Here is a 15,168-nt window from a genome sequence, read left to right as displayed (position 1 = left end):
ACGCTGGGTCATTTCCTGATTCTCTTCCTGCTTTCTTGTTTTAATAAAGCAATAATGACCAGAGGCGTCCCTGAAACTTCACACCTAAAAAGCCACTGGATGCAAACCACTACGGGCAGCCAGAGGACAGCGGTAGAACAAACATTTCTACTAGATCAGTGACATCAAATAAATGATTACGTCATATAGAGACAACTTTGATCCTGAGTGAGCTAAACTAGTGAAAACCTAAAAACTTCACATTTAATTTGTGAGATATCTTAATATAAGAAAAATAAGGCAATATTCAACAGTGTGTCTCAGTTTTCATACATGACAAAAAAGGCCTTTTTTAAATGTAAAACTAAAAAAAAAAAGTTTTTATATTATAAACTGAAAAAGAGGAACTTGTCTGTAATGTAACCATTTATTACTTAATTATGTTGTTGTAATATGAAAGAAAGCTGTAAAACTGATAAAAAAAAAAAATACAGTGTAAAATGTATGCTCTCCTTTGCATTTCCAAAGCAGTCAAGTGGGCCAGATTAGAGTGTTTGCTGGGCCAATCCTGGCACCCAGGCCTTAAGTTTGACACCCCTGTTAATAGATGATCAGCAGGAAACCTTTGCAGATTCTAAATCAGCAGATTGCACATTCTCAGGAACATCAGTAAATAAATAACATTACTGTGGTAAAAAACTATCATCGTATAATCCAAAGTAAATGATCCCAGATAAAGTTAACACCTTTGAGACGTTTGTAGGGTTTTCAGTCATTTACATTTATTCATATGCTTCACTATTTCTGACTTTGTCTCACAGAAAACGGCAGAAGCGGAGCAATGAGGGCCATCCCCCAAACATAAAAACAATATTAAATACTTGAACAGTTTACAATGTCCAGCAAGGGACAAAAAAAAGCAAACAATGAAGAAAATTACAGCCATAGTAAAATTAATGTGTCTTCTGCTGATATGAGTGATACGCACATTCAGCCTACATCCTCAAAGGACTAGTGTTGCTACGGTTTGGTCTGTGGGTGTTCAATATTAAAAGCCATGTTCTTGCATCCTTCGTAGCTCCTCCACCTCTTCATCCTCATCTGCAGCTGCTCTCAGAGAGCCATCGGGTAAAGACGGCAACGATCAGAGGCCACACAGGGGGTCCACGAGTTTTTCTCCGTGATGCAGTGGACAGGGCAAAGCATCAGAATGACATCTAACGGGATTTCATTTTATTTCTCAGAAATTTGGAGATGCCAACACATGGTAGCTTTGTGCAACTGAATCTGACTTTAACACGTGATGTTTTTTTTCTTGGGAAATTAAACTCAAGGCCTCGGGTCGATGACAGATAAAAGGTGAGCTCTTAAGAGTCTGATGAGAGCCCCCAACGTGCGGCTGGCTGAACAAAGGAAGAGGTCCTGGCTGAGAGTTTAAGAGTGCGACTCATATCTGGCTGAGGGGCATGAACTTCTGGTAGTAACTCTTGGTTACATCAATCATGAGGTCCTGTGTACACTCTGGGAGCTCTCCTGAAAACAGACCTGAGAGAGAGCGAGACAAACGCAGGTAAAGACCAGACATTGAGGAGAACGAAGACAGAAAAGTAGAAAGATGCTGGTCTATTGATTAGTTGTGTGCGTTTTGCTCACCTGGGCATCCAGAGAAAACGGTGAAAGGTGGCACCACTGTCTCAGGAGGAAGCACGGTGTTGTCTAAGATCTTGCAGCAATCCTTTAGCACACAACGGCGACCCTGCACACATAATGGGAAAAAGAAACTGAAACATCATCAAACATCACAAAGTCATGCACTTTCATATATATACATATATGTATATGTGTGTATATATACACACACACACACACACACACACACACACACACACACACACACATACATATATATACACATAATGACTAATTTGTGATTAAGTGAAGTCCCCATTTCTGTGATCCAAATCAACAGTTTGGAAAAAAAATGCCAGCTTGTGTTTTTTTGTTTATTAATTCAGCCCTCGACTGCCAGCAGAAGGTTGCATGACTGCCATGTGACTGGTTCACCACAGGCAATAAAGACATGCTTTCTGTCTATACCCCCCGCCCCACCCCTTCACAGCAATGTCCTTTCACTGCCGAGGAGCTAGCTGTGTGCGTGTGTGAGATTTTATTTCACTCACTATGACACAGTTCTTCCCAATGTGGACGTAGGAACCAATCTGTGCTGCATTGACCACGCAGTCTTCCTCAATGAAGACGTGGTCTCCAATGTGCAGTGGGAAGAAAGCCACCCTGCAGAGGGGGACAGGGCAGTGATGAGACAATATGCTTTTCTACTTAGCATATTCTCTCCTTTATTCATTTGTACAGTGACTTTAAATATATTTTGAGTGACAATAACTAAAAACAATCTCAAAGCATCTTTATCTAGAACACAAAAGCACATGGCTGGCCTGAACGTGTGTCAAAGATACTTTACCCTTTGCTGAACTTTTTGAAAGGTGGTCGAATAACACTCCGGCTTTTCACCACGCAGTGTCTGCCCACCCTGACGTTAGCCAGGTCCCCCCTGATGATGCAGTCATTCATAACAATAGTCTGCAAGAGAGAACATCCAAAGCTTTAGCACAGCTGGACACTTTCTATTCACAGTGTCGTTTCCAGGTGTGTGTTTTCCTTACTTTGCCGTTCAAGACTATGTTTTGACTCCCACATAGTACCGACTGTCTGCTCACTTTGTTGCCAGAAGCCTGAAATAAAACAACAACCACTGTTTATAATCGTGTGAACGATCGTGTCTGTGTCTGTCCACATAAATGAGTACAAACAACCGTCTCTGCTATCCGCCCAACGCCCCGTTCACTTTCTGCTTGGACAGATAGCAGGCTACGTTAGCTTAAGCAGCGGTGATTAAAATTCCACACAGTACCGTCTCAATGTACTCCGCTTTGTTGTACAGTATTTCAGACAACTCCATGGCTGGAAACCCGCTGAACTATCAAACGGCGTTTATTATTCTGCGATACGATCTAAAGCATCGATACGGATTTTCTCTATGGGAAGCTCCTTCTCCTTCTTCTTGTCTTCTGCGCAAGCCCGGACGTGACGCCATCAAATAACTTTATTTAAAATATCAGATATCGAACAAAAAACAGACATAATAAATGTGCGCGTGTAAAGCTAAAAAAATAAAAAAGAAAAAAGAAAAAAGAAAAAGAAATTATTATTATTATTATTAATAATAATAATAATAATAATAATAATAATAATAATAATAATAATAATAATAATAAGTAAAGCTTTTATAAACCCTGGAATAATTGTCTGTATATTTTGTGATAGTGTCAGGGATTTTCTTTTTTTTTTTGCTGTTATTCTTCTTTTTTTTAATGATATGGACTAATCTTGTCTGACATTTTTAAAAATAGGGAGCCACATATTGGTTCTTTGTCAAAAAAAAACAACAACTTACAAAATGTATTATTATTTTATTATAGATATACATATCCATATGTAAGTTTTGTTGTGTTTTTTGTTTAATGAACCCTGAGACAAACAGTAAGACGGCTCCTCTGTGAAACAGCTCCACGCCGTGGAGGATTGTGATAAAGACTCTGGAGTATCTCCAATGAGACTAAAGACACTGAGAGGGTTGAGCTGGGTTTAACTGAAGTGGTCGCATGAAAAGCTACCTGCGCTGTGCAGCACTGATGGGCAAAGTTAAAAACAAGAGTTTTTTTAAGCAGCTGGAACCTTTAGAGAGAGGAAGAGCACTTTGGTGTGATTGTGGACACTCGAGGGTTTTTTCAGAGGATATGTTATTCAGGCAGGTGGGACGGATGCAGAAGAAACAGGAGGATGAAAAAGACTGTCGCTCTTACTAACTGAAGTGTAATCTGCCTGAAACCCTGGAGACATTACTGCTACCTGGATCTAGCAATCAAGCAGTCAAAGCTACCAGAGGAGGCAGAGAAAAAGGGAAAAACACAGCTTAATCCAGAGAAACTGAGAATAAAAGTTTGTCTTTGTCCATTTTTATTGTCTAATTTGTGTAGACTTTATAACTTCATTTTAACAGGAGCTCTTATTGTACACCTAAAGAGCTGAAAGCAACATCTTCTATACTTGTTTTTGTTTCATATGCACAATCAACGTCTTGTTTTATGAATGTGAAAGTTCATTTTTACTTTCCAGTTAAATCAAAGTCATTGGCAGTTTCTCAATGCCCATGTGCTCGTGGTGAGAAATGTTTAAACAGTTTTTAAAAAGCGCAGATAAAGCGACAAATTAGAAATAAACACAAGGTTTGCACTGTGCGCATGCGCAACACGGAGCCCTTGACCCGCTTTTCTTCTTCTTCGCCTCGCACGCTGGCAGCTTTCAGTAACTGCTTTCCGTCATGGCGGCTCGTGTCCTGCAGCAGTGTGTCCGCTCCTTTGCTCAGCCCTCGTTGAGGCTTTGCTCCAGTAACCTCGCATTAAGAGTCACTGCCGTCCAGGCGGTGGCCGTCCACCGACCTCTCTCCTTCGCAGCAGACAGCCGGAGGACGCGGTGGCTCGTCCAGAGCCGGGTGAGTCTCCGGTAACATTGAACCATCGCGGCCTAGCCGCTGTGACCTACCGATGTCTTTCAGACCTGCGGAGCCAGCCTAGCCCGCTGAGAGTTCACGGTGTCACACGAGCAGCTTATTTCGCTTTGAACGACTCTGTGTTGTTGTGGCAGAGAAACACGAAACACGGAGGCGTTTGATTTTAAAAACGGGACAGCCATGTTTGCCCTGTTGGTTAGCTAGCTAGTTAGCAAAGTCGGTGATTTCATTGACAGACTTCATTCTTTATCTTGGCATTGCACGGCTGATTCTGGCTAAACATCGGGTACTAATGTGCAGAAAGGTAAAAGACTGTTGTAGTGCGGATGTTATTGTGTATTACGATAAGTGTGTTTGTATAACACAGAAAAAATGTTACAGGTGTTTTAGCGAGCTGTGTGCAGAGTTGTAAGTGAACACTAATGCGCTGATAAATGCGTTTAATTGCAAATTTAGTCAAATGAAACCATAACGCAGTAATTACAGACGAGATAATAAAATCAGCCACACATTAAAAGCTTCAGGACCAGCACAGATTTCTTCTTGGTCAAAGTTCCGTAAGATTTAAGTTTTATTTTGAAACTTGGATAAACCTTTTCCAGCCTTTACATCTGTACTGTTGCAGTATACTGGAAGATATTGCATCTTTTCACACTGTATGTAATACACACTCACTTAAGGCAAGCTAATGTACAGGCTGCATGATCACAACCCCCCACTCCCTTCTGCACTAAAACTCTTCCTTCTTCTTCTTCCTTAGATCCCCTCGGTGGGTGTGCTGTGCCGACAGTACGGAGACCTGCCCCCCCTCACTCTAGAAACCATCAAAGAACGAGTCATGTATGTACTCAAGCTCTACGACAAGATCAACCCAGAGAAGGTGAGAACAACAAGAGACCTTCAGTGAATTCTAGCTGAAACATGTATGAATAGAATACATTCGCAGGCATCTGTGAGGTGAAATTAGGCAATCGTGACTCATCCCTGTCCAGAATGGCTCATGGAAATTGTTTTTGAAAAGTTTACTGATTTTAATGTATTGAATTTAATAACAATTAGATTTTTAACTTGGAAAAACAATCTAAAATTAATACTATCATTCCTCATGTAGATTTGGTTTTGTTTTTATTTTAAAGCACCCTGAAATGCCTGTAGTGTTTGTAAGTTTCTGTATAAGTAAGCTTGGATTTCTAACGCTCGGGTTGGTTTCTGTTCCACAGCTGCAGACGAGCTCTCACTTCATGAAAGATTTGGGTTTGGACAGCTTGGACCAGGTGGAGATCATCATGGCCATGGAAGATGAGTTTGGTGAGAGCAAACCTCTTTATACTGCATAGAAAACTATTCCAAACTGTGGCTTTAGGCATTAAGTCAGCAAAAGAGATGTTTCTGACTCCTACGATGCCTAAAGTGCAGATTGTGACTGCTGTTGTACAGCCACAGTGGGAGTATGTGGATATGAAACATCAGTCTTGCAGTCTTCCTGCCTGTTGAGCGTCTGCAGTGTCAAAGTGCTGTCAAGTTTGTCTTCAGAGGGTAAATGCGACACTCTGTGTGGACGTCCCACATAAAGCAGGATATGCTCCGATTATATCCTGTGGTAGAAACACTGTAGTACACCTCATTCTACAGTATTTATTGGATTTATCTTGAAAATTGATTGAGAAGGTTAATGAAGGTTGCAGTTTGTTGCTTTTTACTTTTTGACTTGTAATAATTCAGCTGATTTATATAATCTGTTTGGGAGGTAAATTTTAAACAGGGGTGGCTGTGGATCAGGAGATGGAGCAGGCATTCTGCTAATTAGTAGGTTGGTGGTTTGATCCGAAGCATCTTTGGGCACGATACTGAACCCGAAACTTCAGTGTGTTTGTTGGAGTGTGAATGAGGCGTGCTGTTAGTGCTTTGAGAGAGAAGAATTAAATCAGAATCAGAGGACTTTCTTATTTTGATCAGTGAAGATAATAGACTAACAGCTTTTAATATGTGTGACCTACAGTTGAGGACGTAGTACCAGCGAGATGTTTGTGACCATCTGTGCAGAAAGCTGCTTATTCGTCCAGCATTATCGATGCATGTCACATGGCTTCTTTAGCACACGCCGTAACCAGTAACTTGTTTGTGCCGCAGGCTTTGAGATCCCAGATGCAGAAGCAGAGAAGTTGATGACTCCTGAGGAGATCGTACAGTACATCGCAGACAAGAAAGACGTTTATGAGTAATATGCTCTGTAGCACACCAGAGGCAAGTCACCATCAGGCCCCGTTTTCTGTCTTTGGTCACACGTTGTGTCGGTGCTCAATTTATATTCCTTTGTGCCCAGATAGGGTCACCTCCACCCACCCAACAGGAAGTTCTCGTGAAGCAGATGAGCACCAAACAGTTTCCTACTTCAACTCTTGTGTCCATTATGGCGACGTTGGCTTCAGCTGTCTCGTGTTTGACTGTATTTAAATGAACATGTTCAGGAGAGCTTGGAGATAAAAAAAGAATTAAACAAGATTATATCACTGGTTTGCTTTGTTCTCATTTCAGCTCCGCCCTGTGGTCCCATGTACAATTTGTCATTAATAGATCAATAAAGACACATTGTACACTTTCGTGTCTGCTGTTACTCCGCTTTGGGTCCAGTAAAAAGGACCCAGATTCAGCTGCACTTCTTTTCATTTGTTTCCACTGGCTGGGATTTGCTATAACTATCCATCTATTTTCATTTCTCATCTACTTTGGGTTGGAGGTAGACCGAAGCTTGATGCTGGGAGGTTCACACACCACCTGCATCCACTACTGACCTGTCAAAGGAAAAAAGCTCCCAAAAATACAGCTTAAGCATATAAGCCTGTGGTTTCTAGACTGTATATAAAGCTAAACTAGCTCCACATCATTAATCAGTAAATACTTTAAACATACAAAGAGATTTCATCTGCAGAACCAGAAGATTAACTTCAGCTCCATCCACCAGCAGCTCAGATAAATCTGTTTTCTCCAGGCCAGGGGTCTCCAACTCCAGTCCTTGAGAGCTACTGTCTGCACACCTGAATAAAATAACTGGCTTGTTATCAAACCCGATGACATGCTGAAAATGTTAATCAACCATTTGATTCAGCTGCATTGGAGTACGGATGCATTTAAAAACTGCAGGACAGTAGCTGTTGAGGACTGGAGTTGGAGACCCCTGTTCTATGCAATAACCCTGTTAGTGCACTGATTTAAAGGTAAGCTTCATGTTCCCTCACTCTTTACCTCGTAAGATGAGGACAAAACTACAATAAAGACAGTTCTTGAGTTTTAATCTTGTGTCCACACATGAAGAATGAGGTGCCATTGTTGCAGGATGTTCACACAGCTGGGACTGAAGTGTTTTTATTTCAGTACCCGACCTAAATGCACCTTTACAAAAAAAATAAAATGTAACCCTTTAAAACCTGGCCAATTAAATAATTGCGAGAAAATTCTATTGTGTGCTTTGTGAACCTCCCGATGAAAAATTAATAAAATATGAAGTAAAAAAAAATATGCAATTTTATCATATTTGTTACATCAGGTATGTTTTTGTGGTGCAACTTTTTTTTTTTAAAGGGAAAAAAATAAATGTAGAAGTCTCAAAAACTTGCGTATAAAATATGATACTTTGGTTTAAAGGGTCAAAAATAAACTCACAACTAACACATTTACACAATAATAAAATTAGCAAACCCAGCGTGGGAGTTTACCGAAACAGTTCTTTCAATTTAAGACAGATTTCTATAAACCAGACCAAATTAAAAGCTTTTCTTTGAGTAACCAAAGCATTCAGAGGGCTTTAAAATCCTGATGTCACAGGAAACATCACCTTGTCTTGAGAGATTGTCCAAGCAAACAAAAGCAGCAGCTACTTTCAGCTGCTCCCTCATTTACAGCAGCATGCCTGCGTCTTCTGAAGCCAGAGATGCTGTTGGGAGCACGAAGCAGAAGTTTTCAGTCACACGGAGAGAAATAAAGACTCTGGGAGGCGGCCGCTGTGTATTAGTCTTTTATTGAGGGTTGTACCCAAGTTATACAGCTTTGTATGCTGGCTGCAGAAGCCAGCGGGTTACAAACAGTAATTCAGTATACGAGTACAGCCAACAGAAGACCTACTACTCACTACTCTACACCTTAGTACAGATTCTCTTAAGAGCAGTAAAATCCAGAAAGAAATAAAGAGGAAAAAAATACAGAACAAACCAAGCAACAAAAGGAAGGAGAATAAAAGGATTAAAATGAAACCAAACAAGTAGACAGCATCAGAGGAGACATTCATTATTAGAGCACACTGGAGTTGGTTTTTTATACCATTAATATCAGGCGACTTCGTTTATTTTGTCAATTTTTATACCCATACAAATAAAGATTGTCCTTCAAAAAGTGCAGATTCCACCGAAGTTTAAAGATAAAATCCTTTGATGACCCGAGGAAGACATTTGAAAATAAAAAGGTACTTCCTGTTTTTGTTTGCAAGAGAGGAAGACGCCCCCCTCGTTGATTATAGACACTGTACGATTATATTCTCATATATATATTTTATATATAGTTTCAACAGTCTCCCAAAGCGATGTGCATAATAGGTTTACAGGTGATCCAACTACACACTGGATTGATAGAATCTCTATAAAAAGAAAAAAAAAGCACTGTAGTCGTGTAAAATTTGCAGTTTCACCGGCCTCGCTCGAGCTGCGAGAAAAATCGACAAAAATGGACTTTTGCAAATCTTAACCTGTCCTCCTCCTGCTACAACTGGCCCGCCGTTTGCTAGGTAATAAAGGTTTTTCAGTTTGTATTGTTATTATTAGTAGCTGTACTAGCTGTACAATTTAACGATGGCACGACACGTTTGAGGAATATTAGTGGGAATCCCATTTCAGCGGTTTTTACTCATTTTTTTGGGAATTTTTTTTGTTTTTGTTTTATTTAAAGACAGGGGAAAAAAAGAAGAAGAAAAACCCAAGGTGGACATGTAAGCCTGGGTTCAAACACTCCACTGCATAGTCTCTCTGAGCGACACCCACCCTTTCCCCGATAAACCCACCCTTCCCTCCCCACCCGCCCACATCTTTGTGCTGGTTAGACTAAAGCTTTTCAGGGTTTGTTTATGTGTTCATACTAAATGTAAAACGACAAAAAAAAAAAAGACAGCAGATTCTCACAGTTTTTGTATTTTTTCTTTTTTGTTTGTTTTTTTTGTTTGTTTTTTTCTGTTTTTCCTGTCAAAAAAATAAGCCTTAGCGCTTTTTGATCGACTGTAGGAGCCGTCAGGTGTGTTATGATATAATATAGCATTTACTCACAGGATATTTAAGTCAAGAGAAACACAAAAAAGTCACATTTTTTTTTCTTAAACATTAAAAAGTAGTAGAGTATCACCAGCCAGCTTCCCTCCTGCCCGCTACTTCCTTTTCCTTTCCTTCCCCTCGTCTGGCCCTGTCGGGAAGCTGCTTGGCAGCCCTGGGGATTGTACATTGCTCGTGGTGGTTTTCACTTTACTAAAAAGGTTTTCCTCACATCATCCTTTTGCAAATGACTTTTTAAATTTTTTATTTTTTATAATCTTCAAGCATTTAATATTGTCCAGCTTTTTAAGTACACGTATGCACACGTACACAACTACAACCAAACAACAACAAAAAAGGATTTATCCCTTTCCTTCCCTCCCTCGATTTGGCATGATGATGTATTCACTCACTCACACACACACAAACAGTCTCACGCAGGCTGACAGTAGATACAAACACGATTATGGAACCAAAACAGTAACGACATTATTGAGAGGCGTTTTCCAGACGTTGCTTGTCCCTTCTCTAACAGCACAGCAATGCTGCCACCTGAGCTGCTGATCTGGGGTCAGCCTTTGTCCCGGTAATAGTTAAAAGAAAAAAGGATACTGAGGATGGACAAAGCTGCTCTCAAATCAGCGCCAGGAACGACAGCGCTGCCAAAAATCAGAATGAACAAAGTGTAAAGTAATGTCATTGAGCAGTAAGGGAATATAGACAGTTGAGAGCCCACCCTCCCCTCCCCCCCACCTCAGACCTCCTGTCAGTTATGAGTCTCCTCTCCCTGTAGTTAAGCTTAGGAGTTGGAGAGGAGGAGCTGATCCTGGATAAGCCGGCGAGGAGGCAAAAGTGCAACCCTTTATCCCTGAAAAGCCAGGAAGAAGCAGCCAATCGCGAGTCCCGTCCCCTCCTAGCCTCGTTTCAGTCAAGCGACACCACGGCAACAGTGACTGCTGCTCAATTTCTCAAAAAAAAAAAATTTACAAATTTTTTTTGTTGCCCCTCATGCACGTTTGAGGCTGCGCTGTCTTTTATACTTTTACAAACCGTTTCAGCTACATTCAGGCCCAGCTCAGAGCCGGAGGTGCACCAACCAAGGGAGACCAATAAAGCACCATCTTCTCAAATCACAGTACACACACACACACACACACACGCACACGCGTGCGTGCGCACGCACACACTCTACCCTGTCGAATACTCACAGGCGCACCTTCTCCATCAGAGAGACCTGAAAATCTAAAAATCTGTCTCAGCTTTGCTTTCGGCCTTTTTCCTCTAGAATCCACCCAAGTGCAAAATCCAAGTCTCCTCAGTTCAACGTGTCAGACTAAAACTAACAACAACAACAACAAAAAAAGCTCAGATGTTCCACTTGATAACAACTGTTCAACACAACGACAACAAATACAAATAAGAGATATATGTAAGTATGTATTTATATATATTTATAAGCAAAGAGATCTGGAATTAAGTAAACTAATTTTTTTGTATGATTGAATTATTTGGTAGAGAGCGGTTCAATACTGGCACACATCACTGTCAAGTCTGGCTAATACTCAAGGTTCTGTCTCACTGCGTTTGCTTTGAAGTTGTTAAATATTCACGGGCTAAGCTTAAAAAATAAAAACCTAAAGCTTCTAGTACTTCTGAAATAAAAACCTACATGAGAGAGGAGAACTGGGGGGGGGGGGGGACACACGCACAAACACGATGAAGAAAAGATAAGGTCCATGGCTTCGCTAATGCTGACTCGTCGTTCATGCACCCCTCTGACACTTCTCTCCCCCCCCCCATGACCCTAACAAACAAATTGTGCATCAAAGTAACTAAACAATCACTGGTAGATAAATCTGTTATTCTCTTGTTGTGAAGAAAAACGCCACTGGTGGATTTTACATTCACGCTGTTCTCACACAAAACCTCCACAATTCACATTCACTCACACTCACACACACACACACACACACACACACGTACGTCAGGAACTTCAGATGAGTACCCCACCTTCCCCCCCTTTGCCCCAAAGGAAAGAAAATAAAACAGTACAATACAATCATATTCATTTTGTAAACAGGTAGAAGCCACTTGACTTGTTGTTGCATCTTCGGACACAATTAGGATCAAGGCAATGAAATGTGGACGACTTTTTTTACTGTTAAAATATTTTCTTCAACCAAAACGAGAGTTTTGTTTTTTTTTCTGATTTTTGTTTTTCTCTTCGTTCCATTTTTTTTTCAAAACACCATTTGTGGCAATGAGAGAAATTTAAAAAAAAAAAAAAAAAAAAAGGAAAAGCGAGTAATGTTTGTTAAACAGCTAAAACATTGTGACACATGGTCGAAGAGGGAGAAAAAAAATAAACGCCTCTCAGTAGGCCATGTGAATGCGAGAGGCTACAGTATGCATAGATACAGAGTCGCCTTTCTCTTGGTTTATAAGTCTGACGAGACACGACGATTTCCCCGCTCACAGTCACGCGCTCACGCATTAAACGATCCCCACTCTTGATTTTTTTTTTTTTTTTTTAAACATCAGTGGAGTGGAGGAGGAGGAAGAGTAGGAGGAGAAGGAATGCCGGGAGTGTCCTCGACCTCCCCCTCCCCGCACACCTCACCTCCCTCCCTCAAAAGACAGCATATTGAAAGCAGTGTGTTGAGCTTCTCCAGCTTAAAGCAGTTATTTGGCAGAGAGAGAGAGAACAAAAACGAAAACTTACAGACCTTTACATAGTTTTCAGTGCTAGAAGTTGTATTTTCCTTTCCTACAAGGAGTAGTAGTTTTTTTCTTTAATTCAAACTACAAGGGGGGAAAACTGGCTTGATTTCCTGAGAACCATTGCTGGTTATTTAGCAGACAAAAAGAGGAATAGTTCAAAATAACCAACGCCATGGCCAAAAAACACTGATCCGAATTCCCAGAGTTACAAAGCATCGTCTTCATCCTCAGTAAGAGTTGTTTTTGTTTGTTTTTTTTAACTTTTTCTGTTTTTAAAAATTTTTATCTTTTTTTTTTTTTAAAAGCGTTTTGAAATTTTTTTTGTGCATTTTTTTTAAAAATTTTATTCCATCTTCTCTTTAAAATGAAGAATGAACACACTTTCTGCCTCCCAAGTCTTGTAAACAAGAGGTTGCAGTGTGGCACCTCCAAAACATTGAAAGCCTATTCTGAAAGTGCTGTTCCCCCCCCCCTCCCCCCCACTAAAACCTGCCTGCCAGGGGGCTAATGAGAAAGGGGGGAGGGGCTTGCTAGATAGCCCCCGCCTCCCTATATTAGGATGGGCGGGGCTTACTAGTCCCAGCTGCGGCTACAGTCCTTTGCACTGCAGAGCTCAACTTTCTTTAGTTTTAAAACAAAATTGGTGCAATACTTTTAATGTCACTTGAACTATCACCAGATAATCATCCTAAGTCAGGTTTAATTCTTTAACTATCTGTTGATCTTGAACTCCACGACAACGCAGTAAGGTAGGCGTGCCAAGGCAGAGAGGAGCGCACACGTACTCATTCACAGCTCGCGCGCACACACACAGTAATTCTCACAAACACACACAGTAAGGACCTCAATGAGTAAACAGCTACACTGGAAAAAACTGGCTGCTCCCTCTATATTGCAGATTATACTGAGAAAAAAACAACACATTCAGTGCAAAGTTAAAAAAAGCTCATACTCCAACATTGTCAGCAAACAAATGCAAAAAAAAAAAAAGTAAAACAAAAAAATAAAATGTTAAAAAGAATTGGAATTCAAATAAACATGACGAAAGAAACAAAAAATACATATAATAATAATGAGCTCGATTGAAGCTTTTTTTCGGTCTGAAAGAGCACTACCTGGAGGCAAATATCCATCCGTTCACATTATAGAATTGGCCTGCATGATTCAAGTATTCCGACTGATATGTTTTTGGGCTAAAACAAAGTGGACATATGTGCAGAGAGAGAAACGTAACTTGTTTTCCACAGGGGAGACCCCGTTTTGTTGAATATCTTGTAAATGAGAAGGAGTCCAACTAGTGCCATTGCATTTATAGAACTACATTTGTGTCTCTATTCTGCTGATTATTGATAATTCTCTACTGACCCTTCCCCGAGCCCGTTTCACTGGCGGGCAGCTCACATGGAGTCCCCGCCCCCTGTCAGGTGATCCACTGGGAGGAAGGAGGTGATTGGAGAAGGGCTGCTGATCCTCCCTGCCTCGGTGCCACTGGGAGTCCCCCACAGGCTACTGGAATAGTTGGGCCCACCCCAGAGGGAGGAGCTGTGAAGGTCGCTGCTGTTCCACTGGTTGGGTTCAGAAGCGCGGCTTGGAAAGGGGTGAGACTGATCCATTCTGCTCTGAGAGGAGCCGAGGGTCTGCCAGCCAGAGGAGGGAGTGGCCATTGACTGCCCTTGTGCAAAGAAACGGCTGATTTCCTCCTCGCTGGCAAACTCAGCCAGAATAGTAGTGTTCCCCAAAACACACCTGTAGAAACAGAGCAGGTTAGACAAGAGTGAGACTTTTTGTCTGTACACAACATCATATGGCTGTTTTTCCATCCATTTAAACAGCCAACTGTCCACTACTGCAATTCCCCACTTAATTTTGGGAGGTTTTTTTTTTTTTTTGGGGTGGGGTGGGGGGGGTGTTATATGCCTGGAAGAATGCATGTGTTATCTGTAAAGGGGACATCTGACTGAGTGTCAAACAAATCTGTGATTAATCTGTCTATGACAAGTTAATTTGGCATCAACAGCCTGTTTTTATTCAAGGTCATCTGCTCTAAGAGAAGCTGAATAAATAAAAGTAAGAAGTGCCCATATTTGCGTGTGATGGTCTTACATGTGCAGGCTCTTCTGGGCCTTAGCGGCCTCATCCTTGGAGCTGTAGCATACCACAGCGTTACCATGTGGCAGGTTGAGGTGGAATGTGATCAGAGGGCCGTGCTGCATACACAGAGTCCTCAATGTAGAGCCGTCAATCTGGAAGAAGGGGAAAGAAAAGTTGAGTTAAACACGGGAAGTGATAAGAGGTGAAAAATATGTGAAAAAACATGGAAGTAATGATTGTGATAACGTTAACAGAATGAAAGTACAACTACCTGAGGTGTGAGATTTTTCAGAACGAGCCACTGGGTTCTCCCTGAGCTGCTGCTGTCACCCCAACTGGAACCTGTCAATACATACACCATAGAGTCAATCATCAGCTGGGATAGGATGCTAAAGCTGGTTTTGTGGTCAAGTTGAGGCTGCACAGGAGAGGAGCCGTGCATTTTAAAATTTATCGCAAGCTTCTCTATACAGTCTTGAAATCTTTTGAAAACAAAACAAA

The 15,168-nt window shown here is 41.1% G+C and overlaps 3 protein-coding genes across 8 annotated transcripts in view; 1 reads left to right on the top strand and 2 right to left on the bottom strand.

Annotated features, from left to right (window-relative positions):
- Window positions 1-499: 499 nt before the first annotated feature.
- dctn5 (dynactin 5) lies at window positions 500-3,085 on the bottom strand. The gene is made up of 6 exons (XM_082532024.1): window positions 2,909-3,085; window positions 2,661-2,729; window positions 2,459-2,577; window positions 2,160-2,271; window positions 1,633-1,735; window positions 500-1,524 (listed from the first exon to the last, which is right to left on the bottom strand). The coding sequence occupies exons 1-6, from the start codon at window positions 2,954-2,956 to the stop codon at window positions 1,427-1,429; spliced, it is 549 nt and encodes a 182-aa protein (XP_082388150.1). The 5' UTR covers window positions 2,957-3,085; the 3' UTR covers window positions 500-1,426.
- A 1,233-nt stretch (window positions 3,086-4,318) lies between these two features.
- On the top strand, window positions 4,319-7,166 carry LOC309704499 (acyl carrier protein, mitochondrial-like). Of its 2 annotated transcripts, none has more exons than XM_082529669.1 (5): window positions 4,319-4,549; window positions 5,328-5,447; window positions 5,788-5,875; window positions 6,698-6,811; window positions 6,895-7,166. In XM_082529669.1, the coding sequence occupies exons 1-4, from the start codon at window positions 4,379-4,381 to the stop codon at window positions 6,787-6,789; spliced, it is 471 nt and encodes a 156-aa protein (XP_082385795.1). In that variant the 5' UTR covers window positions 4,319-4,378; the 3' UTR covers window positions 6,790-6,811; window positions 6,895-7,166. The 2 variants fall into 2 exon arrangements, with proteins under 2 accessions (XP_082385795.1, XP_082385794.1); XM_082529668.1 differs by having other exon boundaries at window positions 4,320-4,549; window positions 6,891-7,166.
- Window positions 7,167-8,565: 1,399 nt separating this feature from the next.
- The window catches only part of LOC309705518 (trinucleotide repeat-containing gene 6A protein-like), a 40,058-nt gene continuing 33,455 nt past the window's right edge, over window positions 8,566-15,168 (bottom strand). For all 5 annotated transcript variants that reach the window (XM_082531410.1, XM_082531412.1, XM_082531411.1 and 2 more), the window contains 3 exons: window positions 14,939-15,009; window positions 14,680-14,819; window positions 8,566-14,322 (listed from right to left, as the gene is read on the bottom strand). In XM_082531410.1, the coding sequence (XP_082387536.1) occupies window positions 13,974-14,322; window positions 14,680-14,819; window positions 14,939-15,009 (560 nt within the window). In that variant the 3' untranslated portion in view covers window positions 8,566-13,973. The remainder of the gene's footprint in view (window positions 14,323-14,679; window positions 14,820-14,938; window positions 15,010-15,168) is intronic.

The sequence above is a fragment of the Aulonocara stuartgranti genome, assembly GCF_965226115.1.
Source record: "Aulonocara stuartgranti genome assembly, chromosome: 4".
Lineage (NCBI taxonomy): Eukaryota > Metazoa > Chordata > Actinopteri > Cichliformes > Cichlidae > Aulonocara > Aulonocara stuartgranti.
The sequence above is the reverse complement of the archived record's forward strand: the minus strand, read 5'-3'. Positions and strand labels throughout refer to the sequence as shown.

Excerpts from the sequence above, each read along its gene's own strand:
- LOC309704499 (XM_082529669.1), top strand. The coding sequence starts at position 4,379 with ATGGCGGCTCGTGTCCTGCAGCAGTGTGTCCGCTCCTTTGCTCAGCCC. Across the intron at positions 5,448-5,787 it reads ACAAGATCAACCCAGAGAAG|CTGCAGACGAGCTCTCACTT; the intron begins GTGAGAACAACA and ends TCTGTTCCACAG. Across the intron at positions 5,876-6,697 it reads GGCCATGGAAGATGAGTTTG|GCTTTGAGATCCCAGATGCA; the intron begins GTGAGAGCAAAC and ends TTTGTGCCGCAG.
- dctn5 (XM_082532024.1), bottom strand. The coding sequence starts at position 2,956 with ATGGAGTTGTCTGAAATACTGTACAACAAAGCGGAGTACATTGAGACG. Across the intron at positions 1,736-2,159 it reads TTGGGAAGAACTGTGTCATA|GGTCGCCGTTGTGTGCTAAA; the intron begins GTGAGTGAAATA and ends TTATGTGTGCAG. Across the intron at positions 1,525-1,632 it reads CGTTTTCTCTGGATGCCCAG|GTCTGTTTTCAGGAGAGCTC; the intron begins GTGAGCAAAACG and ends GCTCTCTCTCAG.